Here is a 23,595-nt window from a genome sequence, read left to right as displayed (position 1 = left end):
CTGGAAGCATTTTACTCATGAAGGAGGTGGAATCAGGTATATCTCATGGCAAAAACAGAACAAAGCAAGATAAACGGGGGCGCAGGAGGAGGGAGAAGAGAGGTGATACACACTTGTAAATGATCAGATCTTGCAAGAAGTCGCTATTATGAAGTCAGCACCAACCCATGAGGGATCCACCTCCGTGATCCAAACACCTCCCACCAGGCGCCATTGTGTCCCCCACACTGGGGATTACAATTCAGCATAGATTTGGGCAAGGACAAATTTCCAAACTAGATCAACAAGGAAGGAGATAGTCAGAGCCATCTCTACTACCCTAATCAACCCCCACTGTCTCGGCTACCTGCAGGTCTCTGCTGACCCAGCTCCCAAGGCAAGCTCTCAAAAACACGGCAACTCCTAGTAATAACACTCTTAGCAGTACTAGCAGTAGACGCACTGAAAAAGAGAAGTGTTTCATACTTCACAAAGTATTTTGACTGGAATTTATGTCTACAGATCCAGCTATTCCATGTCTAGAGGGAGTACGAATATTTCTGCTTCATTTAGTTACATTCCGAAAGTACTTATGGGGGATGCAGAGAGGAAAAAATCATTAATTTCACAGGTGTTAGAGAATGAGAATTTCTGGAGGGAGAAGTTGGCATTTGGACTACACATAGATCGTAGAGATGAATAAATAATGTTCTCTAGGCAAACGATTCCCAGACTGGGTTCCTCAGAGCTGCAAGATACCAATCATGTCCTGAACACAAAAAAATGTGTGGTCATGTAAATTGGGGGACCTCCGGGTTAAGCAAATTTAAATAAACTCTCTTTAACAGGAGGCTGCAGTGCAGGTCAACAAAGAAGGTTTGCCAAGTGAATGTTACCATGAAAGACTTTGCAAGAAATATCCGTACACTCAAGACTCTGAGATACGCTGCTCTGATCTCTAGCAGTCTTTTCTGAGTCTCATCAGACTTTTTTGTTTTATACCGCATACATTCAAGTTCTTAGGCCAAAAATAAAAAAAGAAAAAAACTTAAAAAAAACCCACAAAATGATGGATACAGTGTTAATTGTCAAAAATTAGAAAACATCAATAGGCAAAAGAAGAAAAAAAATAAAGTAACCGTGCTCTTCCCATGCGACAGACCCATTGATAACCTTTTATTATATACCTTCCCCTGCCCTGTCTCCCACTCACTCCACACATCCACATTACTGATTTCGTGTTACAAAAGTGAGACCAAACCATCAATGTTTTTGTAAGCTGCTTTTTTTCACTTAATGTATCATGAGTATTTCCATGTCATAATATTCTTCTTGAGCATACTTTTAAATATCTTCTTAGTCTTCCAACATACTTTGAACCATAATTGAACCCATAATATTAGTCATTATTTCTAGGTAATTTTTTCTGTGATAAGCCTTATAGTTGTAAGAGTACAACATATTTGGATCCACCTGTGCTTATTTGACTTAGGTCTTACAGAAAATCTACTAACGGGTCATCATTTTCAGTGTCTGTCCCTCATCTTGAGGCAGAACCCTAATTAGAACTAGGTCTTGGACCATCAGAAACATGCCTCTAATTATTAGATTAACTATTATAGAACCTTCTGACTGAGAGGTTGGGACCTGGAGTCAGACAGCCTTGGTGCAAACTTCGACCCTACTATAAAATATTTCACTGACCTTGAGTTGGTGACTTCCCCAAGCCTCAGTCTCCACGGCTGTAAAATGGGAATGATAATAGCGCCTGCCTCAATGAGTTGTGAAAATTAGTGAGTTTATCACTTGGAATTGTGTGTAGGAAGATGGCAGGGAGAAGAAAGGGAAGGATTAAGTACCAGAGACCAACATAACCTCTGCATGCCCAAGGTGCTTCGTTCTCCAGCTTATCCTCATTTTCTGACAATTAGAACCTCTTTTTAAACGGTGAGAATGCAGGATACAGCAGAACAGACATGACTATGGCCATGGCCTGACTGTGACTCCCAGTCCCACCACTTAGTAGCTCCTTGACTTAGACATGTTTTGTAACTTCTTCAGGTTCACAGTCTGGAAAATGGATATGAATTAAAATCCCCGCCTCACGGAGAGTCGGTGTGCTGATTCAGGGAGATTACATTTGTGTGTATAGTGCCTGTCTTATAACAAGCAGTCAGTGGCAACTGGATAAAAGTCACTTGAAATAATAATGATTTCAGTGAATTTTCTCCAGGATTAAATGAAGAAAGAAATAAATGAAGGCAAAGTGCTAACATGGTTATTGGCAACAGTAGGTGTTTAATATATGGCGGTTCTTGGGACTCCTGGTGTTGGTGTTGATGAATATGACAAGCTGAGCTGCACTGGTGCCACTTGGACCCTTGCAGTCAACCACTGGCAGTTTGAGCACTGCAAGGTAGTGGACCCCTTAGGTACGGCACTTGCGGACAAATGAACCATCTTTACTTTGGTCTACAAATTGGAAACTACTTATACCCAAGTACTCTATCTTGACCTTTCCAGAAGTTTTAAAGTCCGTAACAGTGGTTTATAAGGTTGCTTTTCTGGGGTGATATTTTTAAGTACATTATCAGTGCAATTTATTGCTGATGCGGTAGATGGGACTGAGGCAAGGGGACCTGGTGGAGAATGGAAAAGGTATGTAATAAATTTCAAGGATGCTTTAACCATCGCAATGCTTTGTGAACACAAGGCATGTCTAGAATTCTGTCTCTGGGTTTAAGGAGAAAAACATGCTAGGAAATTGTGTAAAGCATGAGGAGTCACAGTGGAATTCAGTCTGAAACGTACAACCTCATAACACCATCAATTTGGTCTCAAGGCACGTTATGGGCTATAATTCCTGGAAGTCCTTAGAGATGCTGTAATACCACCTAAAATTAGCCTTGTTCAAATTCTGGTTTATGCTTGTGCTCCACATTATAAACCATTATTTTCCATTCATATCAGAGCTGAACTATTCTCACAAACCAGCAATTCTGTATTCCTTTCAGAATGACTTGATTGCACTAAAGTTTTTTTGGAAGGTACCTTTGTTTTCTTCAATGCCCTGAAGTGTGAAGTCTATATAATTTGCTAAATGTATCATGTTTACATATGCATAAGCCAGTTACCTCCAAATCACCATCTCCTGCCTGCGATATTGGCTGGATGCTTAAAGAAAATGAAGCTTAATTTTCTGTAAGCAGCGTTCCATGGTTTTCGAATAAGCTTACGGAGACACAGATAAACTAAATTACTTAGTGGTAACTATCCAGACAGTATCCAGACAGGAATGAGAAACCAATGTGAAACAAGCCAGGTGTGCAATCATTCTAGCATCCCTCAATCACAGTATGCAAGGAAACATGAAAATGACATTCTAGGGATCCCAGGCTGCTGCCAGGTTAAGCTGGGGTCTGAGGTGTTATCAGGGTGGGATAGCAACAATCTATAAACCCAGAGACCTGATTTTGGCATATGGAACCTGGTAATTCCTGTTCTCAGGCAAGGGATGTTGATGTGGTATCTGTGGTAAAAGAAATTAGGTCATCTTGTCATAAATTAGTCAGCATGGGTGAAGTTAAGAGCACGGATCTGAGTTGTTTTGTCCTGGTTTCAAATGCTCACTTTGGCCTTCATGTGTGTGCTGATGAGGGAGCTGGAGGCTGGAGCGAGGAAGCCCCGTAGCCTGTTTAGGGACCTTGGTATTCTCATGTGTTTAGTAGAGATCATAGTGCCACCCTCCCAGAGCATCCTGAGGCTTCACTGAGACAATGTGTGTCTTTTTCTCTATGCTGCATCATAGTGTCTCACACACATGCATTTCTCTCTTCCCCGCAAGTCCATTCTCTGTTTGGCTGGAAGTTACTCCTCTCTATGGTGGCTCTGTCTCTCCACAACATTCTCAAAGGTACATGCTAGCCGTGACCTGTCTGGCATGTTTGTATGGTAACTGGAGCAGTGTTTTCACTTCAGTACTCACATTCTTCCCTTTGCACCTCCTGTAAACACATATCAATGCCGACTTTTGGCCAGGCACTCTGCTGGAAGCTGGGGTGTATATAGATGTATTACTGCAGAATTCTTACTGCGTCTGATCTCAAGAGTCCAAAAGAGACAGCAGGTTGTGATATGGCATGGAAAAGTAGAACTGCATGAATAGGGCCCTGGGGAAACCACAAGGAGGGGGAGGTATACTCCTCTTAGAAGGGTATTGGAAGAAGATTCCCCAGGTGAACACTTATTTGAATCGAACCTTGATTCTCCAGGAAGGAGGATTCTGAGAATGAGAGAGAGGGCCAGTGTCTTCCTTGTTAAAATTCCACCAACTCAGTGGAGGGAAAGCACTCTCCTTTTACAAATTAGGAGAGGGGAGGATGAGCACCAGGCAAGGGCTGTGTCTTAATCATCTTTGTATACCCCAGAGGGTCTGGCTTAGGGAGTGCTGGAATTGAATTTAGACCTGTCCAAGGTCACAGGGCAGAATGGAGAACAGCACACAGATTGCGTTGATTAAAAAATCCTGCATTTAGGAATTATTTTCTCCCTTTTGGTTTAAAGGAAAAATGTTAGCATGTAGCATGAGAACAGGTGGATTGGTACAAACTGTCTTGGGTTACAGCTAACAAGTCTCTTATGTTCATGTCACTCAAGCTCTCTCCCACCTCAGGGCTACTACCCTGCACTGTCTTTGCTCCCTCATTTATATGTATTTATATTCTGTATATGCTTGAAGAGGCTCTTGATGCACATAGAAACAAATGCAAATACAGATTATCTCTCTCCCTTTTAACAGATGTGTAGCATAGAATATACACTGTTCTGCACGTCTTTTCATCTCCTACCAGAAGCTTTGTAGTTTTCCGTTGGCAGATATACTATAATTGATTTAACCATGGACATTCAAATGTTTCCAGCCTTTTGCTATTTCAAACAATGCTGTCATGGATAGCCTTATACATGCTACTTCAAATGTATTTATATGCCTATCTGTAGGTGTTAGTCCCAAAGTGAAATTTTGGGGTCAAAATATCTAGCAACCTTTCTGAATCACTTTGCCATTGTTATATTTATTTTAAAAGTCAGTAGGGAGTAAGGCTTCTCTTTGTGACCTGGCGTAAAAATAAAATCTTACTCTTTTGAGAGGTGAAATTTAACTCATTTAGATTTATTGAAGTAAAAAGTTATGTTTAGTACTATCATCTCTTTTTTTTTTTTTTTTTTTTTTTTTCAGATTTTCCTTCATGTTTTAACGTTGTGTGGTAGGCATGTGTGTGTATCATTCTTCCAACATTCAGGAGTGTTATCACTTGAAACAGTGATAAAATTAATATGATTCTTCTCTTTCTTCTCTTCTCCCCCAGTTTAGCCTTCCCCTCCTTTCTCCTGACACTTTGATCATAGCTGATATAATTATCCTCTTAGGGTTTAATCTTGGTTCAGTGGAATATGTTCAGTCTCATGTTACTCAGCTTTTAATTCCGTCGTCTGACTCCAACTATTATACTTAAGGCAGTTAGTAAACTTGTACTTCGTTTTGTTGTTTGTGCCATTTCTTCATTCTCAGGGCGTGTAGCATTTGCCTCCTGATCTGACACTCCAGTCTCCACGGTTGTCTATAGTTCTCTGGTATTTCCTTTGGAGGGGCTCATGAGAACAGTAGTCCCTGGTTTACTGTCCAGGACTGGTTTTCTGTAGCATTTATTATTGATAGACAGCACAATTAGATGTGAAATCCTTGGTTCAACTTTCTTGACTGTTTTAAAGATACTGTTCTATTGACTTCCTCCTTTGAATATTGCTGTGCCGAAATCTGAGGACAGCCTTATTCCTTTTTGCTCTTCTAAGTTACTTAGGTATCTTTTCTGCTACTGTAATGAGTTTTTTTTTTAAATTGTTATTATACTTTAAGTTCTGGGATACATGTGTAGAACGTGGAGGTGTGTTACATAGGTGTACGTGTGCCATGGTGGTTTGCTGCACCCATCCATCTGTCATCTACATTAGATATTTCTCCTAACGCTATCCCTCCCCTAGGCCCCCACCCCCTGACAGGCCCTGGTATGTGATGTTCCCTCCCTGTGCCCATATGTTCTCATTGTTCAACTCCCACTTATGAGTGAGAACATGCGGTGTTTGTTTTTCTGTTCCTGTGTTAGTTTGCTAAGAATGATGATTTCCAGCTTTATCCATGTCCCTGCAAAGGACATGAACTCATCCTTTTTTATGGCTGCATAGTATTCCATAGTATATATGTGCACATACTCTTTATCCAGTCTAACATTGATGGGTATTTGGGTTGGTTCTAAGTCTTTGCTATTGTGAATAGTGTTGCAATAAAAATACGAATGCATGTGTCTTTATAGCAGAATGATTTATAATCCTTTGGGTATATACCCAGTAATGGGATTGCCAGGTCAAATGGTATTTCTAGTTCTTAATCCTTGAGGAATCACCACACTGTCTTCCACAATGGTTGAATTAATTTACACTCCCACCAACAGTGTAAAAGCGTTTCTATTTCTCTACATCCTCTCCTGCATCCGTTGTTCCCTGACTTTTTAATGATTGCCATTCTAACTGGTGTGAGATGGTATCTCATTGTGGTTTTGATTTGCATTTCTCTAATGATCAGTGATCATGAGCTTTTTTTCATGTTTGTTGGCCACATAAATGCATTCTTTTGAGAAGTGTCTGCTCAAATCCTTTGCACACTTTTTGATGGGGTTGTTTTTTTTCTTATAAATTTGTTTAAGTTTCTTGTAGATTATAGATATTAGTCCTTTGTCAGCTGGATAGATTGCAAAAAATTTTCTCCCATTCTGTAGTTTGCCTATTCACTCATGATAGTTTCTTTTGCTGTGCAGAAACTCTTTAGTTTAATTAGATCCCATTTGTCAATTTTGGCTTTTTTTTGCAATTGTTTTTGGTGTTTTAGTCAGGAAATCTTTGGCCATGCCTATGTCCTGAATGGTATTGCCTAAGTTTTCTTCTAGGTTTTTTTATGGTTTTAGGTCTTATGTTTAAATCTTTAGTCCATCTTGAGGAAATTTTTGTATAAGGTGTGAGGAAGAGGTCCAGTTTCAGTTTTCTGCATATGGCTAGCCAGTTTTCCCAATACCATTATTAAAGAGGGAATCCTTTCCCCATTGCTTGTTTTTGCTGGTTCAACGTATGCAAATCAATAAACATAATCCATCGCATAAACAGAACCAATGACAAAAGCCACATGATTATCTCAGTAGATGCAGAAAAGGCCTTCGATAAAATTCAACACCCTTTGTGCTAAAAACACTCAATAAACTAGGTATTGATGGAACATATCTCAAAATAATAAGAGCTATTTATGACAAACCCACAGTCAGTATCATACTGAATGGGCAAAAGCTGGTGAAGCTTTCCCTTTGAAAACTGGCACAAGACAAGGCTGCCCTCTCTCACCACTCCTCTTCAACATAGTCCTGGAAGTTCTGGCCAGGGCAGTCAGGCAAAAGAAAGAAATAAAGCGTATTCAAATAGAAAGAGAGGAAGTCAGATGATCTCTGTTTGCAGATGACATGATTGTATATGTAGAAAACCCCATTGTCTCAGCCCCCAAACTCCTTGAGCTGATAAGCAACTTCAGCAAAGTCTCAGGATAAAAAAACAATGTGCAAAAATCACAAGCATTCCTATACAGCAAAAAAAAAAAAAAAGACAAACCCAGAGCCAAATCATGAGCAAACTCCCATTCATGATTGCTACAAAGAGAATAAAATACATAGGAATACAACTTACAAGGGATGTAAAGGACTCTTCAAGGAGAACTACAAACCATTACTCAAGGAAATAAGAAAGGACACAAACAAATGGAAAAACATTCCATGCTCATGGTTAGGAAGAGTCAATATCGTGAAAATGGCCATACTGCCCAAAGTAATTTATAGATTCAATGCTATTCCCATCAAGCTACCCATGACTTTCTTCACAGAATTAGAAAAAGCTACTTTAAATGTCATATAGAACTAAAAAAGAGCCCATATAACCAAGACAATCCTAAGCAAAAAGAACAAAGCTGGAGGCATCACACTACCTGACTTCAAACTATACTACAAGACTACAGTAACCAAAACAGCATGGTATGGTACCAAAATAGATATATAGACTAATGGAACAGGACAGAGGCTCAGAAATAATGCCATACATCTACAACCATCTGATCTTTGACAAACCTGACATTTTTAAAACCCAGTAACTCTATTTAGGTAGATCTTAGTATTGACCATTCTCAGTCCATCTTCCCCAGGATATGCTGTGCCTTTGAAACATGTTTCGTTTCTTCAGAGGCTTCAGTTATCCACATGTAGGGTTTCCTTTGCCTCTTCTCTATTGCTGTAAGTTACTCTGTAACCCTCCGTAATTCCTTCTTTATTTCCTCTTCATGTTGTTCAGTCTTCTCATTTCTGGCATCCTTGTCGCGTATTTTTCCACAGTGTCTGTTCTCCCTGGTGCTTCTCCGCTTCAACTTCATATTCCCCTAGGTTCTAAATGCTTCCGTGCCTGTTCCTCCTTGACTCCTTATCTCCCCTTCCCTGAGTTACTGTATACTGCTTTGTTGCCTGTCTTTATAAAGGTGATTGTTTCATTTTAATTCATGGTTTTATATTTGGTCTACATGTTCATCTTTTCCATCTTTCTGCTAAGTGTTCTGTGGTAAGCTTTGCTCTTTTTCTTTTTTCTTTCAAAACTTAGAACATAGATGCAGTGCTGCTCTTTTAGCCATCTTTTATAACTCATTTTAAAAATCAACGTGCCAGCCATTAAAGGAACAAAAGTTAGATACTACTGGCCTACCTATTCAAAGCTATTATTGGAATAAGTTAGATATTACTCGCCTACCATTCAAAAGAAAGCCCTGTGGATGGAAGTGGAGGAACAAGGCTATCTTTATAGATTCACAGTCCAAAGGCACTTGCTTCAGGGATTTACCAGTAACAGATGGTCCCCTATAAAAATGCCTCCTCTGTGTGGTCCTGTCTTTTCTGTTTTATGAAGCAGATAGGTCCAAGAGGGTTTCTCTCAGCTGTGCTCACTCTGTCTCTAATTTTCTTGCCAGACCTAAGTTGTATTTATGGTAGGCACTTTCTGAGATCTGCTGCCTCTAGGCCATTTTGCCCTTTTCTTCATTCCCTTGTTTTACATTCCTGTGCAGCTTGTTTAATCTGTGCACTCTCCCTTATTTCAGATCACTTAGTTTTTGCTGAACAAGAAGTCTATCACTTCAGAAGGAGCTCTTTGCCTATAGGAAACATATTTTTGCTGAGTCATTGTGTTGTGATTGGTCCAGCTGGACCTTTTGCTTTTAACTTCCACCTGGGTGGCTTCTGCTGTACTGTTCAAGGCTAGGGATAGATTTCCTAGTTTTACTGAAAATAAAATTTAGGATTTTTTTTCCTGTTTACGTTGTTGCTTATATATGACATTCAGAAGGGGAAGAGAGAAATTACTAGATATGTCATCCTGCCTTGTTAGATACTGGATCTCTAAATAGGCAATTTAGATCAAATATAGCAGTTTTACTAGAAATAGAAATAATAATAGCAAACATCTCATCACTGTGCCAGTCACAAGATCCTCTCTGAGCCCAGAGGAGGTCGTTTGAGGCTTGAACACCAGCTACTTTTCATGCCAAGTCACTATACCTCATCATGCCCTCAGGAGAAAGGGATTGAGAGAGTTGCATGACCTGAAGAGTGAGAAGAGTAGTATGGCCAACAGCCAAGCGGGCAGGATTTGGAATAGCCTAAGACACCTTTATGGTTTCAGGAGGCAGTTTCTCCCTACATCCTCATTTATCTATCTTCCTCCTTCATCAGCTTGCTCACCGAAAGCATGACAATGCAGGTGTCCTGCTGCATCTGGTCCAGGCATCTCCAGGATCATTCTGTTCTGGCATCAATTCCAAGTGGGAGTTTTCAGCTCCAGCTCATTGTCCACCATCTTACCTTAGATTCCAGCACCCTTGGAGATGTTGCTGGACCTTTGTTGCAAGAAAGAGTCTGTGCTACCACCCTTCCATCAGCCCATAGCACCATCCACTCTAGACTAGGGCAATGGTGGAGTAGTTGGGGGAATTAAGAGGAACCCATTGTTCTCTGTATTCATTTTAATTCTATGCCTAGTCTTCCCCATGTAATCTATGAATGAAAGTGTACCAATGTTCTCCTCCCACCCCCAAATAAAAAAGCCATTCCCAGGTTCCAGACATCTCCTAAGCTTCCCATCACCTTCAGGATCTGATCTCAAATCCCTAGCTTGGTCCTCTACCAATTCTTTGTAGCTTTCTGCTCCATTAAATAACAATGTAAGTTTATCCCATGTTTAAGTGTAAAAACATACATGCATATTTTGATGTTTTGGGATTGAAAAAATATCGAAACTGAAATTGTTCAATAATACTTAGATTTGGATGTAGAATTTGAGCAGAAAATTGCTCATTAGGAATAGAGACTTGTATATACCGTAAAAAGACATCTTCTGTCAACAACTTCTCACAGATATAAGTTCATAATAATAGCCCTGGAACAAGCAGTGCCACATTTGTCGGAAGTCATCCCTTGAGATGTATATATGCATGTATATTATGTAATATAGTGGAATAGCTTAGACATACAGAACATATATACATATTTATACAACTTATGATTTATTTATTTTTGAGACAGAGTCTCATTCTGTCACCCAGGCTGGAGTGCAATGGCGCCATCTCGGCTCACTGCAACCTCCGCCTCCTGGGTTCAAGTGATTCTCCTGTCTTAGCTTCCCGAGTAGCTGGGATTACAGGTGTGTGCCACCAGCCCAGCTACTTTTTTGTATTTTGAGTAGAGACGTGGTTTCACCGTGTTGGCCAGGCTGGTCTTAAACTCCTGGCCTCAAGTGATCTGCCCTCCTCGGCCTTCTAAAGTGCTGAGACTACAGGCATGAGTCACCGCTCCTGGCCCCAACTTACGATTTTATATACATTTACGATTTAGAAATGGTATCTTTAATTTGAGCAGAACATTAAAAATAAAGCACTTTATTCAAAGTGGGCTCCTCTTTATTTCTAATGCCTGTCTAGAATGTCTTCTTCCTCTGTGAGTCCTCCCTGCATATGAGCCTCAGCTCAATGCTTGCCTCCTCTAAGAAGCCTTCATTGACTGCTGTTGGCCACTTGAGTGCATAGACTAACAAAAGGCAAAGTGACTCTCAGATGGCCTCTTTGCAGTAGGATGGCCCATGAAGGAATTAGGCATCACCACCTAGCCCCTTTCCCAGGACTCTGTCAACCCCGTACCTCATGGCTCTCTCAGTAGTCCAGGTTGAGCCCGTTTTACACCCGTCTCAGAGCACTTGCCATTGCTGATTTTAGCCGAGAACAGCAGTTGTCATTTCTTCAGCTTAGTCTTTATTAGTTGAGGGCCTAAACAGTCTGGTTGGCCATGAAATCCTTCAGTAAAATTGCTGGCTATGAGGCTGCTAATCTATTTCAGGTCTCCCATGTAGGGAAATGCTGACCCACTGGCTAGGGAACACAATTAAAGCCAGACTTGGCATTTTAAACCAACATTTTGCATATTCTATAATTTTTTTTTTTTTGCCCCAGAGAGTGAAAATGGCTGTGGATTTTATCAGAAGCTTTAAAAGCTTATTTCATCTAGCTAACGTCCCTGATCTGGATTATTCAGGGAGGAAAAAAAATAAGCGTTACTTCACTAATGCACATTTATAGATGTTATACAGGTTCTAAATATGTTTCTTTTTCCAGATGAATGATTATCATTAGAATCAAGGGAAACATTAAAGTCTCCTCAAATCATCTTACCTAGAATAGTCTTAATGGGCTTAATAGGGAAATTTATCCATCTTTGCTTGTAGATTAATTAGTATAACTCATCTTTTTCCAAGTTTGATGTCAGTATTTTAAACTCTTTCAAATATTGCATTTTAAAGACTTTATTAGCAAGCACCTGAATAATGGATCCTAATTCCATTGCTCATGCCTATTTTTACATAAAATGATGCATTCTCTAAGGATAAGAGAACACGCATATATATTGATGTTTTAGGCACTGAAAAGTAAAAGCTGGAATTACATATAATGCAATTTAATTTGAGCAGGCATAACCTGGCTCAAATCTCTGTTAGATGATCTCCAATTAGAAAGGCAATTCACCTTGTATATGTTTTTTAAATCCCATCAGTAAGCTCCTATTGTGTTTTCTATTACAAAACTGCTTATGGCAAGGAGCCTATTATTAGCCTCTCAAGGGTAAGTGCTCCCAGCCCCTGAAGCTCCTTGAAAGAGAAGAAATAGTGGCTGCCTGTCAGTATTTGAAAGCAAAATCTTTACCACAACCGTTATTCCCATTTTACAGATGAAAAAGCAGGGGATCAGAGAGGAGTAGGGACTTGCGTGAAAAGCAATGGCTTGTATGCTGAGGGTTGTGAGAGCTGGAAGTCTGAGGGAGTTTCGCTCCCAACCTTGTACTCAAGTGCATGGTCTGTATCTTGTGGAGGAGGCGCTTGGCATGCCTAGTGGAAGAGCAGACACAGGCACCTTCGAGGAAGCTGGGGTTGTCACTGATGAGCAGATGAGTAAACCTCTAGTTGAGAGAGCTGGGTTTGAATTCAAGTTTTGCCACTTACCATCTGTAGGACCTGGGAGATATCATCTACCTTCTCTGAAAAGTGATAGAAGAGATTCCTATCTTGCTGGATGGCTTCATGTGGTCGTTTCCTGTGAAAACATCACATACCTGATTTTGATTCCCATACTTTTCTATTTGATGGATCCCCACACTGCTTTGTGTCTACAAACACAAATCAAATCACAGCCAACAGCTACTGAGTGTGGCCTGGTGCTACTATATGGCAAGCCTGGTATATATGGACTGAGCACTTAAGTACATTTTCCCCATGATGCTAATACTAGTTCTCTTATCACCTTCTTTCTAGAGATGAGGAAACTGAAGATTAAAAAGTAACCTGTCTGTAGTGTCAGCGAGGATGGCAGCACTGGGATCTGTGTTCAGCCCTGACTCTAGAGCCCACTTTTTGTTTTATATATGTATTTTTTGGAGACAGTTTCACTCTGTCTTCTAGGCTGGAGTGCATTGGTGTGATCTCGGCTCACTGCATCCTCATCCTCCACAGTAGCTGGGATTACAGGTGCCCGCCACCACACCCAGCTAATTTTTGTATTTTTAGTAGAGACATGGTTTCACCATGTTGGCAAGGCTGGTCTCAAACTCCTGACCTCAAGTGATGCGCTACCTCCTCGGCCTCCCAAAGTGCTGGGATTACAGGCATGAGCCACCACACCCAGCCCAGGGCCTACTTTCTCTCACCTGCCTTTAAGGCAGAATGACTGTGCAAAGCAGAATCAACCCTCACTTGTTTGCATTCCAGTTTACTGGGGCCCATGTTCTTAAGGGAATTGTAGACTCACTCTCCATATTCATGCTCCCATGGCATGCAGCATCCTCTCCTCGGGATTTCTACATGTTTTTCCAGCACTGGGGCACTTTCTGTTTGTTTAGATATTTAATGACCGGAGGGACTTGGTCCCTGTTGGTGAGGAAGAGCCTACAGTCCTGCACTGGAAGACAGACATGTGCTGCTGAAGGCTTCCAGCAGCCTGAGAATGCCATGATGGAGCAAAGAGACCTGACCCAGGCCAGGCAGTTCAGGAAGGCGCCCTTCTTTTTGCTAGAACCCAGAATCCGGAAAGTGTTATCTCATTTCTGCCCTAAGGAAGGCTCAGCTAGACCTTCTACACGAGCTACTAATTGCAGACACTCTAAGCACATTGATCCAGGGCTGCTCTGATTAAGTAATTATTCACAACAGCACCTAGGAGAGCTAAAGGAGATTAGTTTGAACAAATCAGCACCAGGTCTCCATTTCTGAGAGGCCTCCCAGCCTGCTCCCAAAGAGAACTTGAGTCGGGCCCAACTCCTTAATCACCTTTGGAAGCACTAAAGTTTAAATTCTGATTGTTTTCATATTGGCTTCTGCTAGAGCCCCAAGATCTCATTGGGGAGGTTTGGCCGAGAGAGGGGGCTGGTCCTGTGACAGAGGGGGAGGAGTTGGGTAGGGTTATTTTTGTTCTTTGGTTCTTTAGCTGGAAGATTTCATGCATTACAAGAATATACCAGTAATTGGTTCCCCAGCAGAGGTTTACAGATATCTTATGATGCCTGTGTGTCAGATTTGCCATTTTTGGACATCCCCAATTGGGTGTTCAAATGTGGCTTCAGTTAGGATTTCTAAGAGAGACATGCTCGCTCACACTTGCTCGCTACTTCTCACTCTGTTAGGTAGTAACACTGCAGCTTTGAATAAAGGGATTTCTATCCTCTGTCCCCCTTTCCATTTTTTATCTGATCTCCCAAATATTTTTTATTCCACTGATTATTTGTCTTCCCCTTTTTTGTCAAATCCTCAGAAAGGGCTTTTTAGACTGTCACTCAGCCCCGAAGTCATCAATGAGCTGAGACTAGCATGGAATGCCCGTTACAGACTTTGGGAGTATTTTTCAAAGACGCTTGTATTTCCTAGCTCCTGTCCCTCCACTTTCAAAACCATGACCTATTTTGAAAATTCCACACCAGCTCTTCACTAGCCCCCAGCTTTGTCTGAGGGAGGACACAGGGGCCAGGGAGAAGGGGACAGTGGGAGCCCAGGGTACAGGCAGAGCCAGACTACTGGCACTCATCCAGGTAAGAAGCAACGCCTCTCTCCCCCAAAGACTACTGCCTGGGCAGTCTAACTGCCACATAAACAAATACTAATCACTTAGAGCTCCCCTTCCCCTTTACAACCCCACCAAGGCTGGGTAACCCTGGAACAGCTTCTCTGTCCTATAGTATTGGCAACAGTGGCTTCTCCTCCTTCCCATCAGCTGGGTTCCTCATGCTGCACTCCAGGCTTTGTTTGAACACTGTCTGCATTCAAATTCAGTCTAGCTTAAAGCCCTTTAAAGCTCCATGCCTTGGGTGGAGGGCGGCAAAGGTGTCCAGGTGGAGGAGCAATCTCATTTTCTTCCCAGGGCTAGGTGCCTTCCATGGAGACTGAATGTGCCTTATTTACACTTGCTCATTGCATTTTGTTCATATTTTCCAAACAGACAGGAAAAGTCCACTGGGAGAGCACCAAATTACCTGGGCCCTTCTCTGCCTGAGTGCTGTGCTTTCCTGGGAGAGGGAGCGATCTTTTTCCACATTTTGGAGTAATGTACAATGGCACTATCCTTTTCTCTAATGAAGCCCCAGTGGCCACACATGTGACACAGGCAGCAGGCCGTTCGCAGTTCTTCCAAAAGACCATTGTTCTCACACCAAATCTAACAAAGGCAGGAGCCTACCTGCTCTCCCTTTATCCTTTATTGCTCAGCTAGCTACCCCACCTGCATCGTTGGTAGAGCTTTCCACACAGGGGAGGCCTGACATTTTGATTTTTTTTAAACCCAGAGTATGGACTAAGTCTATTAATTGGTAAGTTAGTATTGGCTGCCCGCAAGACCAACACATCCAGGAAGTAAGCCCTGCACATGGGGATGGCCCAGCAGGATAACAGCCTGATTCAAATCCTGTCACTTCTACTTAATAGCTGTTCGACTCCGGGACTCTGTGATCTACTGTTCATCCATTTAAAATATATTTATAATGATAAATATATTTTTGAACAACTACAGACCACCTTAGGGCAAATGCTAAGAATACAGGTGTGGGTAAGTCAGACCAATCTCCCCATCCTGGAACTGATCCACAGCAGACAGAAATTGTAACCTGTATTTCTTGGACTTCTACTGACCAGCCTATAAAATAAGGAGAGATGTTATTCTTTAAATCACAAGCATCTCCTCAGGCTTAAAAAAAAGCATAACAATAAAATTCTAACATATTATGCAGACAGTTGGGATATGAGAAGGGTAACATAAATTTACTGAGTTCCTGCTATATGCCAGTAGCTGTGAGCTATGTTTTATGAATATCGTCTCATCTTATTCCACAACGTGATGCTATGAGCTAAACTTTATTGCACCATTTTGCAGATGGAAAAATTGGAAGTTTACAAAAGGCAGTACGAGGGTGATTCTAGTCTGTCAATAGGTGTGTATTGAGAGCTTTCTTCATGCCAGGAACTGACTGTGTTAGATGCTGGGCCCCCAGTGCTGGGCCCCCACTGGGCAGTGTGAGGCCATGTTTTATGTTGTTATAATCTTGGGGTGAGATGGGCACTGATTGAGACGGGTGTGATGAGTGCCATTTGAGAAGGCATTAGGAGTGCAGGAAAGGGAAAATTCAAGTTTGAGGATTAGGGAAGTCCTCTAAGAAAATGTCACCTTAAAGCCGAGATCTGATGGAGGAATTGTCATTAGCAAGGCAGTGAGAAGAGGTGTTTGTTTCCCAGTGGAAGAGTATGTGGGAGGGGCAGTAAGGTCAGAGCGTGAGGGCTGAGGAGGATCAGATACAGAAGAGAGATTTGGTTCTTCAATGCATGTGTCCTGCAGGCCATTTAGCTCATATTAGAGAATTGTTTAGACTTAACCTACAGAATAACTGGGAGCCTCTGAAGTGTCTCGAGCAGGAGGGTGACTTGATCAAATGTCCATTTTAGAAAGATCACTTTGGCTACCAGATGGAGAAGGGAACATGGCAAGATGGGAGACTGATTAGGAGTCTGTTCCCAGTTGTCATGGTGGGAGGTAGTAGTGGCTTCAGAAACTAGAATAAAGGCAGTGGAGATAAGAAGCAGTGAAAATTTTCACTGTAAACTGGGACAATTGCCAAGTGTTTACCCTGAGAATGTGAGTATCTGCTGGAACCATTTTCTTTCTTTTTTTTTTTTTAATTGCATTTTAGGTTTAGGGGTACATGTGAAGAACATGCAAGATTATTGCATAGGTATACACGTGGCAGTGTGATTTGCTGCCTCCCTCCCCCTCACCTATATCTGGCATTTCTCCCCATGCCATCCCCTCCCCAACTCGCCACCCCCTGCTGTCCCTCCCCTATTTCCCCCCAACAGACCCCAGTGTGTAGTGCTCCCCTCCCTGTGTCCATGTGTTCTCATTGTTCAACACCTGCCTATGGGTGAGAACACTATGGGAACAAGCAGATATGAAGCCGGGGAGCAGATCCCAGAGATGCGGCTCACACACCAGCCCTGTTGGAGCAGATGGAGATTGTGTAAAAATGATGCGTTGTAACCTGTAGCAACAGGAGGGCAAATGGAGAAACATCACTGAGAAGTGGGATGCTGAGGAGAGAACTGGGAGCATGAGAGCAGTGAAAATCAAGCTGAAACCAGGATGAAAGGTGGGAAGGAATGTAATTGAAAATGGGAGAATTAGAGGGCTAGCTAGCATGTGTCCACCCAGGAGGGTAAGGAGAGCACAAGAAAGCAGGTCTTAGTCTTCATGATTAATCCAAATCCTTTCCCAAGAAAGCACTGTGTTTTCCTCTGAAGAGTCTGATGCCGGTGGCCTGAGTGCCCTGCTCCTCTCACCAGGACCTCTCTCCAGAAATCGCCAGGATTGCCGCAGGGTAGAATGAGAATGCCACAATGGCCCCAGAATAGCAGGGGGATATGTGACTATGTTTTTCACCCCACCAACATTACTTTTCCCTGGGAATGCACTAAGTGTGTGGGATGTATCCTCTGGGTCCCCACTTCTGAAAGCTTTAATCCCCAGTTCACACCTTTATCGGGGCAGTGATGAGCACCTTAAAAGGCAGACACTTTTCTCCCATCACCAGCCTGTGTATTGTGGGTGGAATACCAAATCTGAAAAAATAGCCCTCTGCAGGCTGCTGCCTTTGATTATTTCCTTCTCTGGGATGTACCCAGCTCCAGGCAGTCTGCCCCTGACTTTCTCCTCATAAGGACCATTCAGTTGAAGATGCTGTGAGTGAATGGGACCCAGTATTTCAGAGCCTCCTGTCTCCATTTCAGTTTTCTGATCTCTCTCGACCCACACCAGTGGCTCCCTGCTGGTGGACTTGTCCCCGAGTGACAGATACATTCTTTCAGGATTCCAGTGCCTGATCCCATCAGCCATCCAATGCCCGTGTACTGTGGGAAGCTGATGGAAAATCTAGCAGTCTTGTAAAGATACAGATTACTTGCACATCTGTCAGGGTTTAGTTAAGTACGACTGACTAATTTATCTTGTAGAGTGAGATTTCCTCTGCACGTTGACTTGGCAATTTTCTCTGTTCAGAGAATGTTTAGAATAGATGGTGTGCATGGCAATAGAGAAAAAAAAAAGAGGCTATTAATTTCCCATTTTCAAATGTGAAATTGACTATAGAGTGCATAACCTATTTCCTTCCAGAAAAAAAAAAAGGCCACATTCTCTCTGCTTATTAAGCAGGGCAGTGTCAGAAAAGTGAACACCCAGTGCCCCTGAGGCTCTGAGTTGGGGCCCCTAAGCGAGATGGGTGGGCCTGCTCCTGAGGATCTGCCTCTGCACCTGGGCTAAGCCAGGATTCTCCACCTTCATAACAACTAAACAACTACCTTCCCTACTATTTGGGAACATAGCTTAGCAAGAGATGCTGGTTCCTGGCTGGTGGGGGCTTATCTTTTTTCTCAGCCCATCTTAAACAGCTGAGGGGAAGAAGTACAGGAACAGACTTGGATGTCAGAATATCATGATGACACTCCGGAATGTTAGCTAGCCCAGAATGATCACGAGCTTGATTCAGTGCCACCCAGCACAACAGCCTGCTGTGGTGGGAAGATTCTGCATCTGTGCTGTCCAGTGTGGAGGTCACTAGCTGTGTGGGGCTGTTGAATGCAGTGGTGCAACTGAGGAACTATCTATTTTTTTAAAATTTGATTTTTAGAGACAGTTTCGACTCCTGTTGCCCAGGATGGAGTGCAATGATGTAATCTTGGCTCACTGCAACCTCCACCTCCCAGGTTCAAGTGATTCTCCTGCCTCAGCCTCCTAAGTACCTGGATCACAGACATGCACCACCATACCCAGCTAATTTTGTATTTTGAGTCGAGATGGGGTTTCATTATGTTGGCCAGGCTGGTCTCGAGTTCCTAACCTCAGGTGATCCATCGCCTCAGCCTCCCAAAGTGCTGGGATTAAAGGCATGAGCCACTGCAACTGGCCTTAATTTTAATTAATGTAAATAGCCATATATATGGCTAATGGCAGCTTACTAGATAACACAAGCATCTATTTTTGCTGATTTCTTATGTGGCTAAAGCCAGTTGTGTGTAGGTGGATTTGTTGTTGGTTTTCTAAATGCTGTGACGCTAGCCCTAGGGTTACCTATAAATCTTCAATTTAAGAATAGGAATAGCAATCAAAATCTTAGGTGGCACATACTGAGTAATTACGGTATATCATGTACTTTGCTAAGAAATTTATATACATCGTCTGATGTACAGTTACATAACAGTATTATCCCAAGTTTTACAGTTAAGGAGGCCGAGGTGCTGGAGGCTGACTTGTCTGAGGTCACCCAGCCAGTGAGTGGCAAAGCTGGGATTCATTCCAGCCAGCACGACTCCTGAGAAGTTATGCTCTGCTGCCTGTTGAGACATTTCTCAGTGCTGTTTCCTGGCTGGTGTTTTAAAATACAACCATACTCTGGTTGGTAAAGCAAGGCAGTGTCTTCAGGTCACTAAAAACTGGGGTATAAACACTGGACACACATTTATTCCATGCTTTGCAGAGTATCGAGTCTGGATCCTACCTGGACAGAAGGCAGTGTTGTAAATGAGAGTCCTTAGGTTGCAAACACCCAGTCAGGGCCTGGCTGCCTCTCCCCTAACGTGGAGAGTGGAGAAAGACCTTTTCTGCCTGAGCTCTGGGAAGTTGGGTTCTGCATCAAAGCCCTAGGGTGAGAAATGGGCTTGCCTGATAAGCACATGTGGATGATAAAAATGAGGAGACGATCTGCATGGTATTATTTTCTTCTCAAGAAGTTTCACGTTGTTTTTTAAAAGGCAGGCAGATGAGAGCTGATCACCTTAAATCAATCAGGCCTGTGTTGACTGAAGGCTAGCTTGGAGTTTTCCTGAGGCTGTGTCTACTCCTTTTTTGTCACTGTCCCTATGGCTTCCAGTGAAGACCCAGGGATTCCCCCTGGGCTCCCTCAGCACTGGTAGGTTTTGAGCCCTAATCTGCGTCTCTTCAGCACTATGAGACATTCAGAACTTGGTTGTGCCTTGTAACAGCATTTCTGTTTAACTCCTTAGCAGTCTGCTCCTGGAGCTTTAGAATTTGGGAAAAGTTACAAAAGCAGGGTTCTGTTCTTTGTCCCTTTTTACTCATTGAAATTTTGGCTCCTCAGATCTTTAATTTCTCTCTCCAGATGCTAAAGGACCCAAACTCATTGCTGGGTTCTCTGGGTCTCGGTACCAGCCGACTGCCTGGACCCTTTGCTGGTTTTATCAGTATTCAGAATTAGCATGTGCCCTGAGGGGCTAGGGAAAGTCAACTTCCTTCTCTGCACCATTTTTTTTTCCCTTTGGGATTTCTTTCCTCAAGTCTTATCACTCTACAAGACCTTCAGTAGCTTGCACCCGCATACTCACCTGACCACCCATCCATCTGTCTGGATTTTCTTGTTTTCAGGAGTGTCTGTCTGCCCCAGTGACTCTGTCTGACTCTTAAGAAATGAGCTAAATAGCTATAGATGAGCTGAAAAGACACTTTCATGGAAAAGGGATCCATCTGTTTATAGTGGAAAGTCAAGAACGAGGCCGTAGGAAGGCTAGCAAAATAGGCCCAATCCACAAATCCAAACCTTGGGCTAAAGCAAAATTGAGCGTCTGCTATTACTAGGATCTTTTAGTGTCCTAGGCAGCCTCTCTCTAAAAGCATTGGCTATGCCTGTATGTTAATCTCTTGGCATGAGTTTAGTGGTAAATGTAATCTTTTCTGGCAAAACTGCAAGAGCAAGCTTTATGTGGTTAGCAAAGTTGGTGTGTGATGGTCTTTACAGGATGTGACACAGCTGTGAGACCACCGCAGCTTGCTTTCACAGCACGGAGGCCATCCAATTTCAGTTCAGAACAATGGCTGCTTGCCCTGGGAGTCTAGGGTCTCTTTTTGTCCGTCTCTTTATTTGTGCTAACAGCATCTTTGGGGTGTTGTCCAAGTGAGGTAGGAGTTATGTCATGGTTGGATAGAAGGATTTGCTTTGAACATGGCTTTGCCAGTAGCCCTGCACACAGCGGGCAGAAAGCCCCCAGACTCATTGTCTGTTCTGCTTGCTTTTCTCTAGCCTGCACAGACAAGGAGTTGCGGAACCTTGCTTCCCGGCTGAAGGATTGGTTTGGAGCTCTTCACGAGGATGCAAACAGAGTCATCAAGCCTACCAGCTCCAACACAGCCCAAGGCAGTAAGATCATTTGACTTTTGCTCATTTATTTTAAATATCACATTTCAATTTATTAGACATTGTTTTAAGGTTAGCAATATCATTTGGGGGCAAAAAAAAAAAACACCTACTATATTGAATATATACTTTGACTTTATACAGGTCCCAAGAAAAAGGAGTTGGATTAAAAAATGTTTAGTAGGCTGGGTGTGGTGGCTCACACCTGTAATCCCAGCACTTTGGGAGGCCGAGGTGGGTGGATTGCCTGAGCTTAGGAGTTCGCAACCAAGCTGGGCAACATGGTGAAATCCCATCTGTACTAAAAAAAAATACATATATATAAAAAATTAGCTGGGCATGGTGGCACCTATAGTCCCAGATACTGGGGAGGTTGAGGCAGGAGAATCACTTGAACCCGGGAGGTGGAGGTTGCAGTGAGCTGAGATCACGCCACTGCACTCCAGCCTGGGTGATAGAGCAACACTCCATCTCAAAAACAAAAACAAAAATGTTTAGGCATTTTGGAAAAAATATATGATCTTACTATTTTAATGACCATAAGCATGCTGTGGTACATACTCTGAGGTTTTCTTCAGTGTCATATACGAAAGTGTGTGTGTATAATTACAAAGGTTGAATCATACTTTCCAAACTGTTTTATGAATTTTTACCATGTAGAAATGTGACTATGTTTTCATGTTGTGAATAGTATTCTGCTTTCTAATAGCTACACAGAATGCAGTTTATGGACATAACAACTTACTTAATTTGGTCTTTATTTAGGGACATTTAGGTTGTTACCAGGGTTAGGTTAGTAGAAGCAACACAGTAGCAAACATCTTTGGTGCTGTGTCTTTGTGTACAATAGACCGCATATTGTCTACCACAGAAACTCCCAGACAGGTGTCTCCTTTCCCCATCTGTAACAGGCAGATTGCTCAAGGGGCCTCCCATTGGCGTCAGCTGCTGCGCTGGCAGAGACCATACTCAGCTTTGTCATAAGCTGCAGCAAACACTCAGAGTGGGCCCTTACATTTGCACATTGATGGAGTCTCTTTGATGCTTTTCATTCAAAGGCAGGGAATAGGTTTCCCCACACTGTGGCCAGTCAGCACAGAATAGATTACTAAACAACACAATTGTTTGGTACATGTAGTTTGGCCACAGCCTTTTCTATGTAGCCATTTTGATATTATTTGGTCAAAATATAAAAGCACATCATTTAAAATAGAGCATTTCACCTGATCCCACACTTGTTTGGGGTTTCTGAAAGTAATGCTCGTGGATGGAATGCAGTAGGTAAGAAGTTAGAGTAGCAACTGTTGAGATTGTCCAGAGGTTGACTAGCATCTGGTCTTCGGCCAAAACAAAAATGATCTCCCTAACTTTTAGTTATTCTTGGCTGCTCATAACCTTCCAGAGATATCAGTGGAGAACATCGATCCAGGGGGACAATTATTGAAATATTTGGGATCTTTTATCTTAAGGAAAAAATAGCATTTAAGTCCCAAAAGTCGTTCTTGGTGGTTGTTTCTGTGGGAAAAGCAAAATAAGATTTTTTTCCCTGGATCCTCTAGGAGAAGCTGGACTTTGGGGTTTTCTGAACAACCTTTCAACAAAAAGCAGATTGATGTGAGGAGAACTGCTGCTTGCAGCCTCCAGTCTCTGGAGATTTCTCCAAAAGACCTGCCTTTGCCCAGAAGCAAATTGAGTCCCTGAAGGGGCTTTTTAGGTTTGATATCCTGAAGCAACTGGAGTGAAGGGAATGTCAAAGAATGATGCTTGGTTAGCGCACAAGGCCAGAGGAGTGAGTGGCGTTTGAGTCCAGGAGCTCTGAAGGGGAAGCCCGGGACCCTTGCTTGAACCTGTACTCTTGGGGCCAGCTAGAAGGGCTGCTCTCCTTACCCCTGTATGCCAGGCAACCACAGATGTCAGATGAGGCACCACGTTTCTAGCAGTGCTGCACCGGGCTTGACTTTTTGACTACTGCCCAACCAGATTGGCATTTCTTTTTGGAGACCAGTCAGCAGTAAATTCCTCTTTGTGTATTAAAATGTCAGTATTCTATACAAAAGTGTAGAGCCGTGTAGCAAATTATCTCTTATTCAGCAGCCCCTGAGGACAGCGTTATCAAAGACTGATGACAATCATGACGTTCAAAGAAGGGGCCACGTTATGGCCCATAGCCTCTCTGGAAAATAGAGGGTGTTTTAAAATGTGTTCTAAGATAATGAATACA

At 42.5% G+C, this 23,595-nt stretch overlaps 1 protein-coding gene across 2 annotated transcripts in view; it reads left to right on the top strand.

Moving 5' to 3' along the window:
* Positions 1 to 23,595, top strand: part of SPOCK1 (SPARC (osteonectin), cwcv and kazal like domains proteoglycan 1) — a 522,198-nt gene that overhangs the window by 486,464 nt on the left and 12,139 nt on the right. For both annotated transcript variants that reach the window (XM_032250505.1, XM_032250504.1), the window contains one exon: positions 21,261 to 21,377. In XM_032250505.1, the coding sequence (XP_032106396.1) occupies positions 21,261 to 21,377 (117 nt within the window). The remainder of the gene's footprint in view (positions 1 to 21,260; positions 21,378 to 23,595) is intronic.

Source organism: Sapajus apella, unplaced genomic scaffold, assembly GCF_009761245.1.
Source record: "Sapajus apella isolate SASKATOON/1434 unplaced genomic scaffold, GSC_monkey_1.0 scaffold71, whole genome shotgun sequence".
Lineage (NCBI taxonomy): Eukaryota > Metazoa > Chordata > Mammalia > Primates > Cebidae > Sapajus > Sapajus apella.
This window is presented reverse-complemented; position numbering and strand designations above follow the sequence as displayed.